This window comes from Anabrus simplex, chromosome 1 (genome assembly GCF_040414725.1).
Source record: "Anabrus simplex isolate iqAnaSimp1 chromosome 1, ASM4041472v1, whole genome shotgun sequence".
Lineage (NCBI taxonomy): Eukaryota > Metazoa > Arthropoda > Insecta > Orthoptera > Tettigoniidae > Anabrus > Anabrus simplex.
This window is the reverse complement of record NC_090265.1, coordinates 315,436,163-315,459,941: the sequence shown is the minus strand read 5'-3', so window position 1 is coordinate 315,459,941 and position 23,779 is coordinate 315,436,163. Positions and strand designations below refer to the sequence as shown.

Here is a 23,779-nt window from a genome sequence, read left to right as displayed (position 1 = left end):
TTTTTCTGGGCACCTTTTGGAACACGAAACGGGAATATTCCGTCTCTAGCTGAGTCCTGAATATTCTAGTACTTCATCATCAGGCTATAGGGACCGTGCGTATAGCGAGTGCTGCCATCTCGTGGCTTAATCTGAAGTAACTGGTAGGAGCGCAAGGAGCATCTGTCACCATCGAGTTAGTAAATAGTGTTTTTTATTTTATTAGTCTTTGACTGTTCACGTTGCTTACTGAGGTAGCCTACGTTTTGATTAGGGTTTCTTCAGCGTATTCTCTAAGCATGAACGAAACTCATAGAACCAGTAAACGCAGTAAATGTCATGTGAACTGTTCCGTGTACGACTGTAATTACACCTACCTACGAAAACAGCCCACCAGGAACGAAATTTTTTCGTTTTCCAGCCGCAGCTGCCCACAAGATCAGAAGAGAAGCATGGATAACATCTTTAAAACGTTCAACACCTGATGGAAAACCGTGGGTTCCTACCAGTAATTCCAGAATCTGCAACCGACACTTCATTGATGGAACACCTACCAGAGACCCTGATAGCCCTGGATATAAACCTACTTTGCATATGTTACCAAGAAGATCTAATGAGGACGAAATACAGAGGAAACTGACAGCCAGGTACAAGAGGAAGAAAGGGAGACAAAGTGAAATGCAAGAAAACATGAATTCTGTTCCTGAATCACAATCTCCACAAACTGTTTGTAGTATAGGTATTCAGACTGATAATTTACCATTTTCATATGAACAGGGAAATGTAAATGTACTATTTTGTAATTTATATTTGCCCAGTGACAATTCAAAATGTGATTCAGAAACTCTGACAATTTTAACAGTACCTAACATTAATAAGAATGTAATGACTGATACTTGTTTCAAGAGAGACTGTGGTGTTGGAGTTGACCTCATACAAGTGAAAAATTCATTTTGTGGATACAAGTCTGTAGAGGGCAATGAAAATAGTTTGCCTGACATAGTTGGTGTAAAAATAGCAGTCTTCCAGCTTTTGTTGTCCCTGTTACCTACAATAAGTCACAAATGCACTCTTACCAAACAAAACATGTTACTACTCTTTCTAATGAAAATGAAACTTGGTTTGACTTTCTCTGCTATTGCAGTTATTTTTAGGTGTCACAGAACCACAGCTTCAGCTAATTTTAAGTTTGTTTTGCACCACATCTATCAAAAAACAATAGGTTGAATTTTCTGGCCACAAAGGTTCAGTATCTGAAAGACTATGCCTAATTCTTTCAAGGCCCATTATGAAGATTGTACATGCATTATTGATTGCACTGAAATACATTGTGAGAGGCCAATTAGTGTTCGACAGAGAATTCTAATGTTTTCACACTACAAAAATGGTTTCACTGTGAAATTTCTTGTGGCAATTACACCTTCTGGTTTTATTTGTTTTCTTTCTAGATGCTATGGAGGTAGAGCCACTGATAGCTATATTACAGTAAATTCTGGTCTGCTTGATCATATAGAGCCTGGTGATGTTATAATGTCTGATAAAGGTTTCCCTCAGATAAAGACATGTATAGAAAGCAAATATGCAATAATGCTGATGCCATCATTTGCATTTAACCCTCAGTTCTCTCCTGAAGAAATAGACACAACTTATAACATTTCATCAGTGTGTATTCATGTGGAGCGAGCTATTCAGAGACTAAAAATATACAAAATACTTTGTAATAAATTTACTATAGATTTATTGCCCCATGTGGACAAAATTGTTCATGTTGCTGGAATATTAGCAAAGTTAAACTCTCCCATAATAAAATTACAAACATAGACACACAAAAAAACTATACAAAACATTACGTTACATTATTGGTAGCCTGTTCTGTACATGCAGCCCATACAGTAGAGTTATATAGTGTTCAAAATAAAACCTTTCCAATGTTGGAATGACTTGTGCAAGAAAATGCTCATTTCTCTGGACATTCACATTTATACTTCCCAGGGGACTATACACAAATAAGTCACATAATCTGAGGTTCGAAACGTATAATGACACTTGAATCTGTGTATAATAAATGTGTGACTCCTTCAAACTGATATCTCCCAATGGAGACAACAAAAGGTAGGGCACATTGCACTCATTTCTAACAATAATTGTTTTTTCTGCACATGAAAATGGGCACTTAATTTCCAGCAATTTTAGTCCACCAGGTCCCTCCACAATGCCATCAGGACTACAACAGAGCCATGGTTGTTTTTCATGAATAAACAGACCAACATGTTTTACACTGCACTTATACACATCACAATATTCTGCAATAGCAGTTTCTTCCTTACTTCTCCCGTACTTAATTGCTGGCGTGTTTATGTCTTTAATCATCACAAATGATTTTGCAAGCTGTTCATACATTCCAGTTTTTAGTGTCTTAATTTTGTGTGGCTTTATACTAGCAGATATTCTCAGGTTTCTCTGCTCGTGCCAAAGTTTACATTGTGATTGAGATTTTGTAAACATTGCTAATTGAATTTCCTGTGCTTTGCTTACTTTAATGTTCATCTCATAGAACTGTTGCACTTCCTTTGGTAAATTATGCACATAATTAACTGGAAATAGTTTTGCTTTCAGTTCTGATAGTCTTTGAATAAAATAACAATTGTGTATATTTTGATAATTCTGGGTTTCTAATTCATTAATAAGAACCTTTAATCCTTCATTTTCAATGAAATAAACTGCATTATTTACAATAATATTTACCACTGACTCACATATTGCAAAATTTTCTCCTTCACACTCAGCCTTTAATATAGCTGAGAAGGCACAGTCAATATTTTTAATTTTATTATAAAGTTCACTTTTATTTATTTCACTATTAGGCCTACTTGTATTTTGATCAGAATGGGTAAGATCTTGAGCTGTATGGAATATTTCTGCAATGCACTCTCCCTTTGAATACAATTCCTTTTGTATGCTGGTTTTGGGTGCATGCCACTGCTGAAGAACTGAAGTTTGAGACTGCTGTCTTTCACTGTTAATATAAGGACATAATGCAGCTATGTGTTTACATCTTCCAGATAGACCTGCCTTGCAAGTGCAGACAGCTTCCACTAGGTTTCTGTTGCAGTCAATCTAAAACAACAAATTAAATAAATAAATAAATAAATAAATAAATAAATAAATAAATAAATAAATAAATAAATAAATAAATAAATAAATAAATAAATAAATAAATAAATAAATAAATAAATAAATAAACAAGGTACCTAGCTATCGAACAGGAAAAATTAAATTGAACATTAAGGTTATATGTTTAGGCTAATAATGTTAAAACTAAGATTATCAGAAATTTATAAATTATTAAAAGTGTCTAAATTAAGAAAATTCTTTATTCTTACCTTGATGTGAATATTATATGGGGTTTGACTAACATTTGTCTCTCTCAAACATAAACCAGATACTTCTTTTGAAAGTTTTTCTTCCACCTGATATATGTGATGGCTATCATTAAGCTCTCTTCCTTTCCTCAAAGTAGAATTCCTAAAATACTGTGAACTCCACGTAATTTGCTTAAAACACACAAGAATAACAACATTCGACATAGCTGATTAATTCAAATTATACGTATTCACAACACATTTCAATAAGCAAACAACGACAGCTGATGTTATTCTGGTGTTTCTCCTACCGATGAATAATCGTCTCTTCCGCTAGGGGCGCTGCGGTCGAAAATTTGTTGTTACGCACGGTCCCTATAAAAAGGAGGGTAGCCGTGAATCATTGCAGCCAGCCATTCAGCCATTCAGCCATTCGCAGCCATTCAGCCAGCCACCAGCCATTCCTCCTGTTTCATGCTCTGAACAGTCAAGAACTGCAGAGGTCCCAGTCTCCGAGCTTGCTCCTGTAAACCGCCTGCTCGCCTGCCTCTTCGGTCAAGTGTTCAGTCCACGGTACAATTTTAGTACCACCACGTCGCCGCTTGGAGCGCTTCGCCGGCCGCCTGTTCTCTGCTAGCCCCGGCTAGCTCTCCGCCAGCACCTCAAGAGCCGCCCGGTAACGGCCGCCATTTTGAAATTCACAGGTCGGTCCGACTTCGTGGATACACTCTGGGAGGCCACCTTTCAGCGGTCTCTCATTCCTGCACCACCAGTTCGACCGTCTACAAGTACCAGTGCAGCAGACTGGCCTTATTAGGCCAAACTAAAGCAAATTTGTCCGCGCTCGGTGTGTACTTGTTCGTACCTTGTCCCGGCGTGATCCGTCACAACTATACCTGGTGCGACTGGTGCCTCCGAGTGCCCCCCCTCTCGACTCAGGTCCTCCTCGGAGTTTGACCACTTGAGTGCTGCTTCCTCCCCTTACCTATCGCCCTACCAGCCCACCGCCCCCCCCCCCCCCGCAATATGGATCCCTCCAGTGGACTGAGTAGCTGGGGCCCATATTCCAATTTCAATACTCCCTTTAATGTCACATTTTCCTCCGTCCCACTCAGCAAGGACCACCCCTTCTTTGCAATCTACAGCCCCTCTGATACCTCTAAACAGTCACTCCTCTCCCATAGACGCACAATAGCTCTTGCTCTTCAGCACGTGACCAAACGCATCCACTCCGTAGAAGAGGACGAAAATCACGTAATTTTCATCATTCCCATCAAACCCCGTTTCTGTAGCCACCTCTCCAGCCTGCTCCAAACCACTGGCATTCCATTTGTTGACTCCACTAAATCCTCTTCACTCTCTCCCCCCCTCGGTGAAGAAGAAGGAGAAGAAGAAGAAGCACCTGCCATCAAAGAAGACACTGCAGCTCCTGTCAACTCTGAAGACCAGACTCACGAAGAAAAAGAAGAAGCTACCCAGGATGCCGTGGAAACCAGTGATGCACACCGTTTCGAGCAACCGTACCACTACACCCGGAATAATTCCATCTTCCCCATTTCGTCCAATTGCTCATTCCTAATAGTACCACTTATCAACCCAGGTCCAATACCTCTCACCCGGCAAGCAGTAATCCTGGCCATCGAGCCCATTATTCAAGACCATATTGCCATCATCGAAGAAACCCACAATAGCCACCTGATTATCACTCCCGTTCGTAACCGCTCAATTCCCATCATTCTCAAAAAACTCAGCTCTGTGGACATTCCCTGTCCAATCCTCATTAACCCAGTCACCAGCTCCAAGCAACAGGTACCCACTCTCACTGATGATACCCAAACCAACCATACTCACCCCAGTGAAAAAGAAATCCAGACCTCACCACCCCAACTCCCCAGCAAAGAAGTTCAAACTATTTCCACTCTGTTTCAGCCTCTATCCCCCTCCACTCAGGACTCTTCCCCTTCCACTTCATCTCAATCACCACCACCTGACGTGCCTAACTCCAATAGCACTAACCACCCTGACCCACCGAAGAACAAACCCAAAAACCCTAAAAACAAATCCAAAACTGTTCTCCAGTCCTCCTACCATCGAACTCATGCTCCGCCAAATCCATCACTAGTAATCCAATGTTACAACTGTTTGAAAATGAATCACACCGCCGCCACCTGCAAGGATGCTGCAAGATGTAATAGATGTGGAGGTCCACACCGCCACCCCGACTGCACAGTTCCCAGAACACAGCCTAAATGCGCCAACTGTAATGCAGGTCACGCTGCTTCGTTCCCAGGCTGTCCCTATATCAAGAATGCCATCAAATCCCATTATAAATCTTTCAAACACATCAAACCCCATCAACCGCCGCCCCCGCGCCTAAACCGCAATATTCCCCCACCTCCCGGCCTCAGCCTGCCCTCGAGCCCGCCCCAGACTTTAAATCTAGACACCTCCCTCCTCCTGCAATTACTATTACAATTAATAGCTCTTCAAGTAACCCCTGTAACTCCTACCATGCCTGCCAAGCAATTAATCATAAATTAAGCCCATCATCAAGTTCAATCAAGTTACTCTCCCGGCCCAGCCCTCCCAGTCCCCCCTTCCAACCTCTTCCCTCTCCGAGCTAGTTCTTCTGTCCGCTAAGTCTCTCAAATAATCGCAGTTCAGCAACCTCAGTCTTGGTTAGCATTTGGATGGGTGACCATTCACCCTCCCTTTGCATACCTTATTATGACTCAAAATTCTAGTACTTCCAACCCACTAAGACTTCCAATCAAACCCCACTACGGGAAATCATGACTACCTAGGGCTTGTCCCTAAGTCACTCTTGACCCCCCCTGGGGTCCAGGTCATATCCTGACCAATGCGATTCCCAACCAACGGTACCACCACCAACCCAAACCACTCAGTACATACTTACAGGTCGAAAGCAGCACTCAAGACCTTCGGGTCGAAGGGCTAAAATTGCACAAAGGATCCGGGCTCCGCCCGCATATCCCTTGTGACGCGTGGTCTGTCTGTCAGTTAGTGTTGGAGTTGGGACTGAGGCGGCATTGGTGTTGGTTGCAGTCAATGTCCCACCGGTGTCGGAGTATCTTCTTGTTGGAATACTATGTGTGTCTGCCTTGGGCTACTGCCTGTGTATTGACGTGGAGTGAATTTTTGAAGGCAGTAGTGCTGGTTGTCGTCCTGCCGGAGACATAATATCGTCGCGCAGTGGTCAGAGTAGTCTGTATACTGACTTGGAGTACTGTGTGTGTGTGAGAGTAAATATGTGTGTACTTACAGTTCATCCTAAAATTTGGATCGACAAAATAGTGTTTTATTCGTAACAGTATGCATGTAGACTATGTATGAATGTATGTATTTATGTATTTAATTTATTTATTTATTTTTAATTATTTATATTTATATATGTATGACCTATACACAGCCTATGTACAAAATGTTAACCTGTTTCTGCTATAGTATTGAGTGTCCCTTATGGTTAACACTAACGTGGTGATCATTAGGGCTACGTTCCCGCCAGTGTTTTATCTTTTCTGACTTACAACTTAATGAATGGTAATACAAAATCATTTATTTCTCTGTCTAGGGCCTCGGATCATAGAATGTTTGCTGAGACGGAGCCTCTATTGGGTTCTAGAAGGCACACTTCAGATGTGCCAGCACCGAGACCGCTATCACTTCTCTTTGCAACACTTTGCATAATTGATCTGTTTGGTGTGTTTCCAATCATCACACTTCCCAGGACAATCATCAACTGTGGTCAGTATGATTACATTTTCTTTACATTTATATACAGGTGTCCCAAAAATGTACTCACTTCGAATGACAATAAATTCAGTGTTTATTAATACATATACAAGGTTAATGGTTTCATTTAAAATAAATACCATTAAATGTGGGAAATTAAGGGGAGAATCAAAGGCCTATCTTAGTAATGTTAAATTTAACATATTTACATCCCGGTTTCTCTGGAACTGTCCAAGGTAATGAAACAAAATGTTGACAGGACATAGATTCAAATCTAATACATTTACTTTTCAGGTTATATCTTTATTACAAATAAAGATATGGATTCTTAAAATAAAATGTTTTTAAAATTATTTATGAACAAACTATGTGTAGTATCTCTACCATTGAAGATCCACCAATGTAGTCAACTTATGCAGCAGGAAGTTTACTATAAAAGAACATAAAATACTTCATTCCAGAGCAAATAGTTCCTGAGATATCGTGTCTTAACTAATCAAGTGCTCATGAAATCTGGAGAAATGGCTTGTGCAGTAACATGTATTTTTAAATTTATAAATACTTGCTGGTAATGAGAGGTAAAAATTTCAGAGTTTCTGAAAGAATGAAAAACATTCGCAAAAAAAATGTAGTTTTTCAGAAATCACACTTGAAAATGTAATCCCATTTACAAAACGTGGATCCTACCATTTCTTACCACATAAACTTCAGACAGGAAGATATATCATAGCCACCAATGTAGCCAACTTATGCAGCAGTACGTTTACTACAAAAGAACATAAATTACTTCTTTCGAGAGCAAATAGTTCCCGAAATATCGTGTCTTAACTGGACAAGTGCTCATGAAATCTGGAGAAATGGCTTGTGCAGTAACATACGCTTTTAAATTTATAAATAGATACTTGCAGTCATACAAAATCAATGAAATAAACTGTCCGACGCGTTGGCTGAACGGTCAGCGTACTGGCCTTCGGTTCAGAGGGTCCCGGGTTCGATTCCCGGCCGGGTCGGGGATTTTAACCTTAATTGGTTAATTCCTACGGCACGGGGGCTGGGTGTATGTGTTGTCTTCATCATCATTTCATCCTCATCACGACGCGCAGGTCACCTACGGGTATCAAATAGAAAGACCTGCACCTGGCGAGCCGAACCCGTCCTGGGATATCCCGGCACTAAAAGCCATACGACATTTCAATGAAATAAACTAATAACTTACATTATTACCAATACCACGTTTTATACTCCACTTGACATGACCAGGTCCAGAAAAGAAAGAAACTAAGTCTAGTGCCCCCTCCCCTGCATGTTCGCAAATGTTCAAACTGATAAGCATTATTTACCAGGCGCAGCTGGTAACGTGGACCGATCGAGTCGATAACGTTACGCAACATTGCATTTGGAACTTAACACATTTTCTTGCAAATGTCTCTTTCAAAGCATCAGCTGTTGCGGGTTTTGCGTCGTAAAGTTCATCTTTGAGGTATCCCCACCGAGCGAGTTGGCTGTGCGGTTACGGTCACTCAGCTGTGAGCTTGCATTCGGGAGATGGTGGATTCGAACCTCACTATTGTTGGCAGCCCTAAAGATGGTTTTCCGTTGTTTCCCGTTTTCACACCAGGCAAATGCTGGGGCTGTACCTTAATTTGGCCACGACATCTTCCTTCTCGCTCCTAACCCTATCCCATCGTCGACATAAGACCTATTTGTGTAGGCGCGACGTAAGCAAATTTAAAAAAAAAAAGAGAAGGGTAGCCTATCCCCATAAGAAAATTTCCTTTGGCGTGAGGTCAGGGGAGTGCGCAGGGAATTTAACGCTACTCTTCGTCCAATGCGTCTGTTGGGAAGCGTGACATCGAGCCAGGACCTGTCATCACGATTGTAGTAGAGTGGTCCTCCATTTTGCTGAAAGTAACACTCATCGTCACCAAACATCTCTGCAGTGCATGGAACGACGGATTCCTGCAGTAAGTTAGGTAAACGTCCGCCGTGACAGTTCGGTCCTACTCTTGTGATTGCCCAGATTTCTTCTCCAACACTTCCCACATCAAGACTGGAGTTATATGAGGAATTGACCCCCAATGACCACGTACGCCTGTCCCACGATGACGCGACGCATTGAAGGAGAGAGAAGATCGTCGGAGGATGAGAAGAAATAGACTTTCAAGAACTACCATTGGTGGTGAAGAAAGCTCATCTCCGAAGACGGTGGCGTTGGAAGAAGTGACATTGATCCCTGTCCTTTTCTATTTTCTTTTTGTTTAGAATTTGGAATTTGCTTTACGTCGTACCGACACATATAGGTCTTATGGCGACGACGGGATAGGGTTAGGAGCAGGAAGGAAGGTGTCGCGGCCTTAATTAAGGTACAGCCCCAGCATTTGCCTGGTGTGAAAATGGGAAACCACGGAGGAACATCTTCAGGGATGCCGACAGTGGGATTCGAACGCATTATCTCCCGAATGCAAGCTGACAGCTACCTGCCCCAAACCACGTGGCCAATCGCTCGGTTTGTTTCATCTTTTCCTCTGCCTCGTCTTTCTGTTGTAATGGTTCAAATCCCGTTACAAGATATTATTATTATTATTATTATTATTATTATTATTATTATTATTATTATTATGTCCGTATTATTATTATTTTATCTGTGAGATTACTATTATTTTGTTATAATTCTTGTTCAATTCAATTTGCAATGCCTGTCGCTTGCAGGATTGTACTTAGATGTATGCATATATACGTGTGTGGAAAATAACACTCAATACATGTACAGTGAGAATTGTTATATATCAGATGTTGGATGTGACGTTGTTATACACTGACTGACAGAGCAAATGCAACACCAAGAAGGAGTGGTCAGAACTTTATGCCAATTGCAGGGTAGACTGACGTCACTGAGGTATGCTCATGATGTGAAATGCGCCGCTGTGCTGCGCACGTAGCGAACGATAACTGGGACACGGCGTTGGCGAATGGCCCACTTCGCACCGTGATTTCTCAGCCGACAGTCATTGTAGAACGTGTTGTCGTGTGCCACGGGACACGTGTATAGCTAAGAATGCCAGGCCGCCGTCAACGGAGGCATTTCCAGCAGACAGACGACTTTACGAGGGGTATGGTGATCGGGCTGAGAAGGGCAGGTTGGTCGCTTCGTCAAATCGCAGCCGATACCCATAGGGATGTGTCCACGGTGCAGCGCCTGTGGCGAAGATGGTTGGCGCAGGGACATGTGGCACGTGCGAGGGGTCCAGGCGCAGCCCGAGTGACGTCAGCACGCGAGGATCGGCGCATCCGCCGCCAAGCGGTGGCAGCCCCGCACGCCACGTCAACCGCCATTCTTCAGCATGTGCAAGACACCCTGGCTGTTCCAATATCGACCAGAACAATTTCCCGTCGATTGGTTGAAGGAGGCCTGCACTCCCGGCGTCCGCTCAGAAGACTACCATTGACTCCACAGCATAGACGTGCACGCCTGGCATGGTGCCGGGCTAGAGCGACTTGGATGAGGGAATGGAGGAACGTCGTGTTCTCCGATGAGTCACGCTTCTGTTCTGTCAGTGATAGTCACCGCAGACGAGTGTGGCGTCGGCGTGGAGAAAGGTCAAATCCGGCAGTAACTGTGGAGCGCCCTACCGCTAGACAACGCGGCATCATGGTTTGGGGCGCTATTGCGTATGATTCCACGTCACCTCTAGTGCGTATTCAAGGCACGTTAAATGCCCACCGCTACGTGCAGCATGTGCTGCGGCCGGTGGCACTCCCGTACCTTCAGGGGCTGCCCAATGCTCTGTTTCAGCAGGATAATGCCCGCCCACACACTGCTCGCATCTCCCAACAGGCTCTACGAGGTGTACAGATGCTTCCGTGGCCAGAGTACTCTCCGGATCTCTCACCAATCGAACACGTGTGGGATCTCATTGGACGCCGTTTGCAAACTCTGCCCCAGCCTCGTACGGACGACCAACTGTGGCAAATGGTTGACAGAGAATGGAGAACCATCCCTCAGGACACCATCCGCACTCTTATTGACTCTGTACCTCGACGTGTTTCTGCGTGCATCGCCGCTCGCGGTGGTCCTACATCCTAATGAGTCGATGCCGTGCGCATTGTGTAACCTGCATATCGGTTTGAAATAAACATCAATTATTCGTCCGTGCCGTCTCTGTTTTTCCCCCAACTTTCATCCCTTTCGAACCACTCCTTCTTGGTGTTGCATTTGCTCTGTCAGTCAGTGTATTTTGCACTACTGGCGATTCTGCCAAGTCATCGTCACGTCATGGCTACGTCATCGTATTTAGTTAGCACTGAGCTCACTTTCTTTGAGAAACCCAGCGAGCCGGCGGCGGTTTCACAACTTTGCCGCGTTGTGGGAGTATGTCATTGTTATTTCTGGAGATTACGTAGCTGTGTCAACCAACGTCTATAAAAGGTGGATGCATATTGTAGCGTCAGTCATTAGTTAAACGGAAGCTGAATAGTGAAGTAGTCTACTAGATGAAGAGGCCTCAGTCGGTCAGTCAACGAGTGTGAACGAGAGATGGAGAAGACTCAGTGAGCTATTAATCATTGGTCATTGAGAGAGTGAGGCCAAAAGTTAGTTGGTCACTTAGTTGAAGACACGGACGCAAGGCTTACCATGGAGTCAGAGAGGGCAACCCTGGACCTGCCAAGAGGTAATACCAAATTGACTTACAAAGAAGTCAGATGATATGGAGAAGAAGCAGTCACAAGGATGTATCACCAAGTTAGGCGTGACACATCTACAGTAAACACCAGATCAAAGGAATATGTCGTAACTACACTAAAAGTGTTGAAGGTACAGTCAAGTGAATCAGTGAGGGAAATATTTCGTATAAATTGTTAAATGTCCGGTCAAGAAGAATTCAAATTCATGCCTAGTTTCTTTCAGTTGCAATGTCATAATGTCATATTCTCATCTGTTTTATCGCAACAAGACTCACTATCTTTTATATATTATTTAAAGAATATATTTTGTTCTATCAAACGAATTCATAGTTTTATTTCAATGACAGTAAAATATCTTAACCTCAAAATTAATGGGGAAACCGAACGCCAATCTCCTTTTCCCAGAACTTATATGGTATGTTGTCAAAAGTAAGCTTATTACCCCACACCCTAGAGATAGTCAAGAGTCTCATTCTATTATTGCTGCACTGAGTGGCAGCTGGCGCCCTTCAAATAACGTATGTGTAAGTAAGCAGGTAACAAGTGTAAGTGTGAGTACAAGGTCCGACGAGTGTGTATTTTATTGAATGAATATTAATTTTCAGATTTTCCATTTTAAATGTAGATATTCAGATTTTTCAAGTTAAATGCAGTTTTATAATATTTGTAAAAATAGTCAGAAATTCAGGAAAGTCTCACTGTGTCTCCCTCTACCTTTATTGATTTTTCATTGTGTATATCCTTTGTATATTGTTGTATATATTGACTTCAATGCATATTAGTGCAATTGATTGGTCGCTTTTGTGACGTTCTTCAGGAAACCACACTTTAAGTCGCGCGATAAAATTTGGCAGGACGAGCAAAAAAAAAAAAAAAAAAAAAGTGGATTGGGTGAAAATTGAGATATTTCTAATGTGCGATCTATTAGGCTCATCCTTAAATTACATGATGGAGAATCAAACAGCTCGGTCAGTGCACCGTTAAGTCCCTAAAAGACCCTTCTATACTGGTTATGCAGACTAACAAAAACATACCCTAAGTTGCAATGGGAATTTTAATTAATGTACCGTATGTTTTCTTTTATGAAGTTTTAGCGAAATATTCTATGTAAACATCATAGTTTCATATAAAATTTTGACAGACTCAGTAGGCTCGCAGTTCGTAGAATGGTTAGAAATTGACAAAAATGATGCTCCGTTAGACCAATCACTACAAAGTTCTCTCTCAAAGCTTAAGCCTACAAATGGGGTCAACCGAGTATTATTCTCCTAAATATGTACGAATTTATGACCACTTCAAAGAAGATAAGAGAAAAAACTTCAGGTATACACTGATACGGAATGGAATTATAGATACTTGACTGGTAGCGATGATGGCGGTGATGCGAGGTGGCATGAGCTCGACAAGATACTGAAAAGGTTGGGAAGCCATTCTAATCCACGACCGTTGCATAGTCTCTCATAATGCAGGGAGATTTATCGGAATTAAGTTCAGGGTACCCAGATCCCTCTCGACAGTATCCTAAAATTTGTTCAATAGGATTGGGGTCGCTTGACTTGAGGGCTAAGCAAGTATCCTCAGGCCCACGGAATGTAATCGAACCAATCGGCCACAATTCGGCTGCGATAAGCGAGTGGATGTTCTTGCTGTAGGTGTGGGTCTCCTGCAGGATACTAAAGGTGAAAACATTTGTGGTTTTGCTCTGGCATCAGGTTCCTGGGCGTTCACCGGTGAAAGATGTTGGCAGATGTATCAGGGGTCACATTTTATCTCACCTGAAGTCTCCATACTAGGATACTGCCACCACCAGCCTGAACTGTACCCTGCTGGTAAGAGGGACCCATTATCTCATCTGCTTGGCGACGCACTTGCACCTGCCATCGGCGTGTATCAACTGAAACCTCGACTCATCTGCCCAGGTGATTGTTTACCATGCTTCGAGCGTCCAATGGCAGTGTGTCCCTGTCAGTCTTTGTGTCTTATGACGTACGATGAGGAGGGACGGTGGCGTCTGCACCGCATTACGAAGAAGTGGTTCTGGATGGGATGATAGCTCACACCTTGATGTTATCTAACATTGGATTCGCTGGTAATCTGCTGCACTGTGACCCATCTATCCGCTATTACCATCCGAGCTAGCCGACGGTGACTCCTCAAAACACGTACACCATGGGGGTACATGAAAACGTCAGTACCACGAAGAAGTGTAACTGCGAAGTTACAATTGAGCAGGTAGGATGAAAGTTTGGAAAGTAATTTTATAAGAACATTTTCCATTTCCTTTGCACTCGCGTTTGGTCAAAAGCCAGTGAAGGGTGTGACCATCTCGTGCTGCTATACCTTGCTGAATTCATCCAGGCATGGAGTAACTAACGCCCTGGATGACGAGTACTTGCTGTACCACGAGGTTCAATTGTTCTACTGTCCAGGGTGACGTACGAGGGGTTTTCGTTCGTCTACCAGTCATATTCCTCGCATGTTCGTTACGGCTTAGATCCGCAGGCCAGGCCAGGTTGTGACACCGTGAAGAACTTTCCTGACGATGTGGGCACTGCCCTGATGAAATATCCTATTTTCAGTGTCCACCATCAGACGGACAGTCACTGGATTGAGTACTTTGTCAACATCTTATTGGTGCCAATAATCACCATATTATTGTGGTTTCACATTTAAGCCATTAGCTTCCCAGATCTTCGCCTCTGTGGTGTAGTGGTTAGTGTGATTAGCTGTCATCCCAGGAGACCCGAGTTCAAATCCCGGCTCTGCCACGAAATTTGAAAAGTAGTACGAGGACAGTAACGGGGTCCACTCAGCCTCGGAAGTCAACTGAGTACAGGGGGTTTCGATTTTCATCTCAGCCATTCTCGAAGTGGATTTCCGTGGTTTCCCACTTCTCCTCCAGGAAAATGCCGGAATGGTACCTAACTTAAGGCCACGGCCGCTTCCTTCCCTCTTCCTTGTCTATTCCTTCCAATCTTGCCACCCCCCACCACAATGCCCCTGTTTAGTACCGGCGATTAGGGAGACAGTCGCCCCCCCCCTCCCACTTTGTGGAGAAATATTACATTTTTATTTCATTTTAGCCGGCTGAAACTAGGAATTATAAGCATTATTAAACAAAACAAATTGTCCAAGCCCTGTTGTCTTATCAGCTAATTCTTTCCTTAATTTTCTTTAATTACTAACTTAATTATTAACGGAAATACACACAAAATATTGTTCGTCCCGTCGAACCGATTTGTATAGCGCCACAGCAAGTAGTGGAGACTTTGCATGTGCTGTGAGGAAGGGTAGCAGGGGTATAGGCTACTTTTTTGCCAAGGTCGTGGACACTGAGTTCTGATTCACCCGCTTGCCGCGCGCATCCGCCAGTCTGACAGACTCTTTAGTGTCTGTTAATTTCTTAGTGTGTAGTCAAATACTAAATGATTTTAATTGTGTAATAACATCATACTTCTTTTTAAATATAATAAATGTGTAACATTGTTTCTTTGGCGAAAGTTTTATTGCATAGTTTTAAACCAAAATCTCAAAATACTGTTATTACCGCACTTAAATGGGTAAACTGGCAACCTTTTCCTCTCTGTCGAAATTCGCTCAGACAGCATAAATAACTTACCATTTTGTAGATTTTTCTTTAGTTTTAAATAATAAAAAGTATTGTTGGCTTTATGTCCCACTAACTACTTTTACCGTTTTTCGGAGACGCCGAGGTACCGGAATTTAGTCTGCAGGAGTTCCTTTACGTGCCAGTAAATCTACCGACACGAGGCTGATGTATTTAAGCATCTTCAAATACCACCGGAGTGAGCCAGGATCGAACCTGCCAAGTTGGGGTGAGAAGGCCAGTGCCTCAACCGTCTGAGCCACTCAGCCCGGCTTCAGTTTTGATGTATATACCCCGATCCCCCCTCGTAAGCTATATCGCACAAACCCGGGTACTGTTTGTTGTCTGTATTCCCCCCCCCCCCGCACTTTTAATTCCCAATCGCCGCTACTGCCCCTGTTCAGCATAGTAGATGAGGCCACCTGAGCGAGGTACTGGTCCTCCTTCCCAGCTGTATCCCCCGACCCAATCCGTAGCGAAACACGGGTACATCAGCTAGTAATTTGATAAAAGTGAGGAGGAAGAAGAAGAAGAAGCTTTTCTTAAGAAACGGCTCTTTTCAGGGTTGAATTTTGAGTTATTTAGTGAATTGTGGTGCTATAGTTTGGAATAGGCCTAAATTGTTATTCTAGACCAGGCCATACTACTACTACTACTACTACTACTACTACTACTACTAAGTACGCTTCTGCCTTAAGTGTGCACACTGCTCATTCAAAACAGCGCGTCAGAGTAGGGATCGAATAGCTGGAATACTACGATGAACCAATGTGTTACGTACCAGCAGTATCAGAAAATGTATGAACCAGAGGAATGGCATGCTAAAGAATACAGTTTTCTAACTCCCCAGCTGTTTCCCGCCATTATTCAGTCAGACTGTTATACTTGATACGCAGCAGTAGTCCCATCTATCGGAGTTGTGAGGTAGCATAAGAGACAAAGAACATCACAACAAACAATTTTCAAAGTAATGTTATTGTTGATCAATGTTATGCGCTTTCGATATTGTAGGCCTTCACATTTAGTTTTCTTCCGACTCTGAAATACCACTCTTATCATAGTCGGTACGGTAAAACTGAATAAAACATAAGCGATCGGAAATTGTATTCTCTATAACTTTTGTTATGTAATACTTTTCAATAGGACCAATGACATACGTATTTTAAAATTACATTTTAGGCGCCTTCCCCTAAACTACAAATTCATCCAGGGTGAATAATTTTTTTATAGCTTAGACTGTTGTTTCTTATTCCTCGACTCTATATACCGATTTTCATTGAACCCTGTTAACCCATTTTCTCGTGGCTCGGCGTTGGTATGGACTTAGTTACAAAATTACAAATTCATGAATATCTGTGTTATCATAGCAGGTACGGTAAAAATGTATAAGACATAAATGGTCGTAAACTTAATTATATATAACTTTAGTTATGTAGTATTTATCGATAGGGCCACTAATAGTATAAATATTTGAGAATTAAATTTTAGGCCTTCCCCTAAACTACCATTTTACTCAGCGTGAATAAAATGATCATAGCCTAGATTATAGCTGCTTATTCTCCGATTATGCATACCAATTTTCATTGAGATAGAACCAATCATAACGTAAATATTTAATAATTACATTTTTGACCTTCCCCTAAACTACCATTTCACTCAGCGTTAATAAAATTATTTATAGCCTATATTGTAGGGACTTATCTTCTGACTTTGCATACCAATTTGCATTAAGATAGGACCACTAATAACATAAATATTAAAAATTACATTTTAGGCCTTCCCCTAAACTACCATTTCTATCAGCTTAAATAAAATTATTTATGGCCTAGATTGTAGCGACATATTTCCTGACTTTGTATACCAATTTTCATTAAATTCTCTTTAGCCGTTTTCTAGTGATGCGTGTACAGACAGACAGACAGACAGACAGACAGACAGACAGACAGACAGACAGACAGACAGACAGACAGACAGACAGACAGACAGACAGACAGACATTACGGAAAAGTAAAAAGTGCATTTCCTTGTTACTGTGAACATGATCGATACAGAAATACCATTCTTTTCAAATTCTGAGCAATGTACAGACAAAACTCTTATTTTATATATATAGATATATTCATTTCATTCCAAATTAGCATTGAAGATGGAGTTTCTTCTCTGGCATGGAGGAAAAATTTGCCTCCAGTTCAGATAGATTCTTCCGCCGCCATTGTAGTGAATTAAGATTTTCCGACTCATTGGCTACTCCTAGGAATCAGATTAGTAAAAGGGCATAGTTTTTGCCCTGGGAGTCTCCACTATTCGACCCCCTCCTCGCCGAAAAAAGACGAAGAGTGTTCACGGATCACGGCTGTCTGCGGCTTTGATCATTCCAACTCTGGAACTTCGGACTGTTAGATCGGCAGCGTAGTCCTGTTCGTTAAAAGTGAGAAAATGTGTGGTTTTTCATTTGATCGAGTATTTCATATGAAGGCATTGCATTTAATCGCTCCATTCCTACTGATGTCATTGTAATGACGTATGTTCATTTCAGTTGGGGAAAAAATGCAGGTAGAGAGTGAGTGTCTACCATTATAATGAAAACTCCCCAACGTGATTCTGACTGATGGTAGGCATGCGGGACTACCATTACAATGAAAATTCCCTACCTCATTCTTCATATGAGAAAATACGTTTGGTGACTTCCCCGTCGCGTTTCTAGGGTAACGTTAAGAGCTATGCAATCTAGTACAATCTTGCTCACAACGCGTACACTACCTAACCTAGAATTCTGTATACAATATAAAAATCCTTAGGGAAACACAGGTACATCAGCTAGTAGATTAATAAATCGGTATGAATGACATAAAGTAGGGAGTGATGGATACATTTTTGGAGTCGAGGAGCAGTCACAGTGGAAGAAGAAGAATTTACCTATTGCCTTTCTGAGATCTTTTCTCGTAGACGTATTTTGTATGAGCCTATTTGAAAATGTTTACCTCTTCTTTTCCTCTGACCTCCATAGGAAGAGGGTTCCTTTCCCAGCTAACTGTAACTGCGAAGGAGGAGTTAAAAGCTGAGGATCCGTGTCTTGGAAAGACCCGTCCCCCACTTGAGGGTGGGGGTGGTAGGATGACATCTACGGTACGGTATCCCCTCCTGTTGTAAAACTTGACTTAAAGTGACCCCAGGGGCTCTTAGCTTAGGAGCATGGCTTGCGACCACGGGGTTCTTAACTGAGTCTTGGCATTGCTTCCACCTCCTTGTGCCAGGCTCCTAACTTTGATCTCTCCTATCCGACTTCCCTTGGCCAACTCTTGTTCTTTTTCGATCCCGACGGTATTAGAGCTTTCGAGCCCTAGGGAATCTTTCATTTCCACACCCTTCGTGGCCCTTGTCTTTCTTGGGCCGATACCTTCATATTTGGAAATGTCAGACCCCTTCCATTTTTTCCTCTGCTTAGTGTTAACAGAGGATGGTTGTCCAGTTGTACTTCCTCTTAAAATAGTAATCACCACACCACCACCATTTTGGAATGGTGAGAAGAGTTGTATGTTGCACCCTGGTGTTCTTTTCATGGACCGAGCAAGTATCTGCGTGATTTGGGTTACGTAGCTGTCAGCTGTCCCACTGTCGGCAGACTTGCAGATGGTTTTCCGTGATTTCCCAAGGCTTTACTTTGAATTAAGGCCATGGTCGCTGCCTTCCCTTCCCTATCCCAACATCTCCGTAAGACATGGACGACAAGGAAAATCATAAATAAATTGTAAATCGTTGTACCTTTCATGGTGTTCAGAGAAAGTATACATGAACTTTAATAAAATCGACAAACTACAAGGACTGATTCCTGACTGGAAATGGAGGAAAAAATGTCCTACAAACATGTGTCCGCAAATGGACGGTGTGCGTGCAACGACAACAAATAGTCCCGGAACACAGTACATAGCTGAATCGCATCCACGTTACAGCAGATGTTCAAAGTGGCCTCCATGGGCTGCAATGCACGCGTTCAGACGTCGTATCATGGATTGCCTCACTCTTTCGGACGTTCCAGCCTCCCGCCGAATAGCGTCACAGGCGTCTTGAACACGCTGATGAAGGGTCTGCACAGCAGGAACTGGTGCAGCATACGCAACGCTTTTCAGATGTCCCCAGAGGTAAAAATCCAGGGGGTTTAAGTCCGGTGATGTAGGAGGCCATGGAACAGGGCCTCCGCGTCCTATCCAGCGCATGGGGAAGATGTTGTTGAGGTGGTGGCGAACTGTAATGCGGAAGTGGGGTGGTGCTCCATCATTCAGAAACCACATAACCTGTCTTATTGCTAAAGGCACATTATCAAGCAGTCCAGGCAGAGTATTCTGCAGGAAGCCCAGGTACGTTCCTCCGTTGAGGCGTTGTGGAATAATAACTGGTCCAAGTATGTGGTCGCCAAGAATCCCTGCCCAAACATTGATGCTGAGCCGATGCTGGTGAGACGCTTCAACCATTCCCCGGGAATTTTCTGTAGCCCACAGATGACGATTATTGCAGAATGACGATGCCACTTCTGGTAAAGGTTGCTTCATCGGTAAAGAGGACTGACGACAGAAATCCCATAACTGTGATGGCCTGGTGCATAAACCATCGACAAAATCCTTCCAGTAGAGGGAAATCCGCTGCTGATAATCCTTGCACTCGTTGCAGGTGATAGGCATAATAGCAGTTGTCATGCAGGATACACACAATCGTAGTCTGGCTTACAACATGTTGGCGGGCCACTTGCCTGGAGCTTGAACTAGGGTTCGTCTCAATGTCCTGTAGAACCTTTTGCCTCCAGATCTGGTGTACGCACAGTCCGCCGCCTCCCTGCACATTCGTCTGTCTGAAAGGACCCATGATCACTCAAACGTCCAAAAATGGCTTGAAACGTTGTGTGATGTGGTTGGTGTCTGTGAGGGTACTTGTTTTGGTATAGCCGTGCTGCCTCTCGGCCGTTTCCATTGGCTTGGCCGTACACAAACACAATCTCGGCTTGTTCCCGACATGAATACTCGACCATTCTGCTTCCGACAGTACGCTGCTTCAGTCACACTATCTGCAACAGAAGAAACACACTGCAAGTAGTCAGAAAAAATTTCATTCGTTCGTGCCCTCTACCGTCGCAACGATTTCCGGACACATGTTCATAGGACATTTTCCCCCTCCATTTCCAGTCAGGAATAAGTCCCTGCAGTTTGTCGGTTTTATTAAAGTTCACCCTATAGAATCACTCGTACTGGTAGGACGGAGAGTGAAGAATACGTATGTCTTCGAGGTGCAACCAGTTCAGTTCCCCGTACGATTTGTACACATGCTCCGTGTATTGTAAGTTGCAGATAAACCTAAGACAGACACTTTGTGCACTTTGTAGCTTTAAACTCATTTTCGTTTATGTCTAGGTAAAAAACGTCACAATAATCAAATGCTCGTAAAATAAAGGTCGATTCACACATCTCCGTGACATGACATCTTCCATGAAAATAAAAAATCGTTGTCTTGTAAAGGAAGCGATGAGTTCCAACATTTCCGTTGACGGCATTCGCCGTAACCTTCAGTGCTTCCCCGTGGTCCGTGCCGGTAAAACGCATTTGCTCGCCAACGATATTCTCTTGTTTTCACGGACGTGAATTTTCTCTTCCCACCTTTCCGCTTCTCATTTACGTATCTTGAAGTGCTGTGTTTATCTGTGTAATCTTGAACTGATCTTTACCTCCCGAAATGAAGGACAAACTGCTGATTGAATTAGTGAAAGCACACTCTTTTTTATATGCCGATACCTATATATAATTTAGCTGATCCGAAATTCATGGATAATGGCTTGAAGAAGCGTGCATGGGACGAAATAGGAGATAAAATAGAAGATGAAGGTACCGTAAGTAATTATAACTCCAGTTACTTATTCACTGAAAATCTGTATTTAACTGTTCGATTGCAGTCGCGATGTCTCCTGGATTCACTAGTATAGTACCGGTACCGTACTTCATTCGGATTGTGGGGCTAATGGAGATTTTTTGCAACAGTTGCTGGAATGTTTTCTGATGTTGTCCAGAAACTCGTTTAGGCAATCCGAATTATGCTGTTTTCTATTCGTTTTACGTCGCACAGGCACAGGGAGGTCTTATGGCGGTGGGAAGGAGGCGACCGTGGCCTTAATTAACAGCCCTAGCATTTACCTAATGTAAACATTTGGAGACCACGGAAAACTATATTCAGGGCTGCCGACAGTGGGGTTCGAACCCACTACTCCTCGAATGCAAGCTGACAGCTATGTGACCCAAAGCGCGTAGCCAACTTTCAATCCGAATGATGTGGTGATCCTCCCACACTGTTGTACGTCGGGCTGATCATGTGCTACGTATTCGAGCATTGTGCCTTCTGTCATACAAGTTCTACGGTACCATAGATGCCTGTCGGCCAATATGTGAAGCTACATTCTTCAGAGATAATCCACTTCCACACAAACCAATTACACAAGCCCTCTCAATGACAATGAGCGACAATATTGTGTTATTCTCTGTCACCATGGGATGTTTACAGGGGATCACGTTATTTCACAGACTACAAGTCAACTCAGCTTTGTGCTCCATATACTGAAGATGGTTCATTCTTAACCAATCACATGAGGAGAGTTGAATAAACAATAAATTAGCCTAAAACTGGTATCGTTCACAGGCCTACATGGGGCTGTTTAACTAAAAACAAAACAAAAATACAAAATTTTCTTCCTTGGTATTGCAACTCCAATTTTGAGTAGCGGAGCGCGGACTTCAATGCATAAGATTGCTGACATCTTTGCTGAGAGTGTATTTGTCGACCTCGGTGGTGAAGTCGGTTAGTAGCTGTCCTTCTGTTCTGAAGGCAACTGGTCAGAGGCATATGAGGTGTGAGTGTGTGTGTGTTAAATGTGACAACTCCTTGTCGTGGGGTTTCGGAACGATAAAGGAACTCTGGTGAGACAAAATTCCGACACCATAGTATCTCTTTTGAGTAACTGAAGGAAAATAACATTGTTTTTTGAGAGAGTAATTAGTAGAAAAGCATACTAAGAGAGGAATGACCGCTACGGCTATCCTGGATCTGGGAAACGAGAGTGAGTTCAAGGCTACCGTCGGCTGGCCTGAGAATGACGCGTGTGGTATCCCATTTTCACTTGTAGTGAAATGCCGAGGCAGATACAGTTCACAGACAATTCCTTCCAACCCCTTACCCAGTTTCATTCAAAATTCATTCTATCTTCATTAGCTCCTCAATTGAGGATGGCGTCAGGAAGGGCTGTAAAATCATACCAAATAATTCCATCTCACCTCATCCCCGACCCCGTGTCAGGAAACGAAACTAAAGGGTAAACATAAAATTAGTAGAATTACTCAAAAATGCTCAACTTATGTGAGCTATGCGGGTTATTTCTGAGTAATGAATACGGCCAAGAATGTCATGCTGTAGGCCTGACAGGCGAAAATGCAAACAACTATCAAGTAACCGCTTCTCTGCAAGACGGTTTAGTTTTGAGATTTGCATAGAAATTTGGGCTACTATCTTTTGTGACCCTTACTATTTATGCCACTCTCTGTACACAGTCAGCATGCCGGCAAGTGAATATCAAATGCTCTTTTGCATTAGGCCTATAACCTAATGTACTGTAGCGTGAAATTCCTGATTAAGAATCTGCGTATGTATTCCATTCTGTTGATTGCATGCAGACTACTGAAGACCAAGAGCGTGACAAAACGAAATGATGCCTGATATTGAAAATGCAGTCTATTTACAGTGTATTAGTGTGTAATTAGATAACATTAATTCATGTTAAATATACTTCAATGTGTGAAAGCAATCAAAAAGGACTCTTTAGCTCCAAAACTCACATACATCTGTATAATCGCCTTGAAAGGCCCTAAAGGTATTTTACACTTTAACATCATACAACTCCACTTGTAATAAATTGACATAGAAGAAAAATATTGATTTATATGATCATTAGTTCAGAGAGTTTTGTTCAATTCATATTTTCTAACATCTAACCGAAATTGCACTTCTGTCCATACTCGCTATTATATCCACATAATAATAATAATAATAATAATAATAATAATAATAATAATAATAATAATAATAATAATAATAATTTCGTGTTGCTATTTCTAGCCAACTTCTCTATTCATTTTACGTCGCACAGGCAAGAATTCTAGCCGAGTGCAGCCCATGTAAGGCAGACCCTCCGGTGAAGGTGGGCGGCATCTGCCATATGTAGGTAACTGCGTGTTATTGTGGTGGAGGATAGTGTTATGTGTGGTGTGTGAGTTGCAGGGATGGCCCCCCGAGTCATTGGAATTAATGAAGGTTAAAAATTCCCGATCCGGCCGGGAATCGAACCCGGGACCCTCTGAACCGAAGGCCA

General features: G+C 42.6%; 1 protein-coding gene across 1 annotated transcript in view; it reads left to right on the top strand.

Annotated features, from left to right (window-relative positions):
• LOC136865430 (uncharacterized) overlaps positions 1–23,779 on the top strand; it is a 198,502-nt gene that overhangs the window by 117,635 nt on the left and 57,088 nt on the right. Inside the window, exon 2 of the mRNA XM_067142406.2 lies at positions 6,934–7,106. Within this exon, the coding sequence (XP_066998507.2) occupies positions 6,934–7,106 (173 nt within the window). The remainder of the gene's footprint in view (positions 1–6,933; positions 7,107–23,779) is intronic.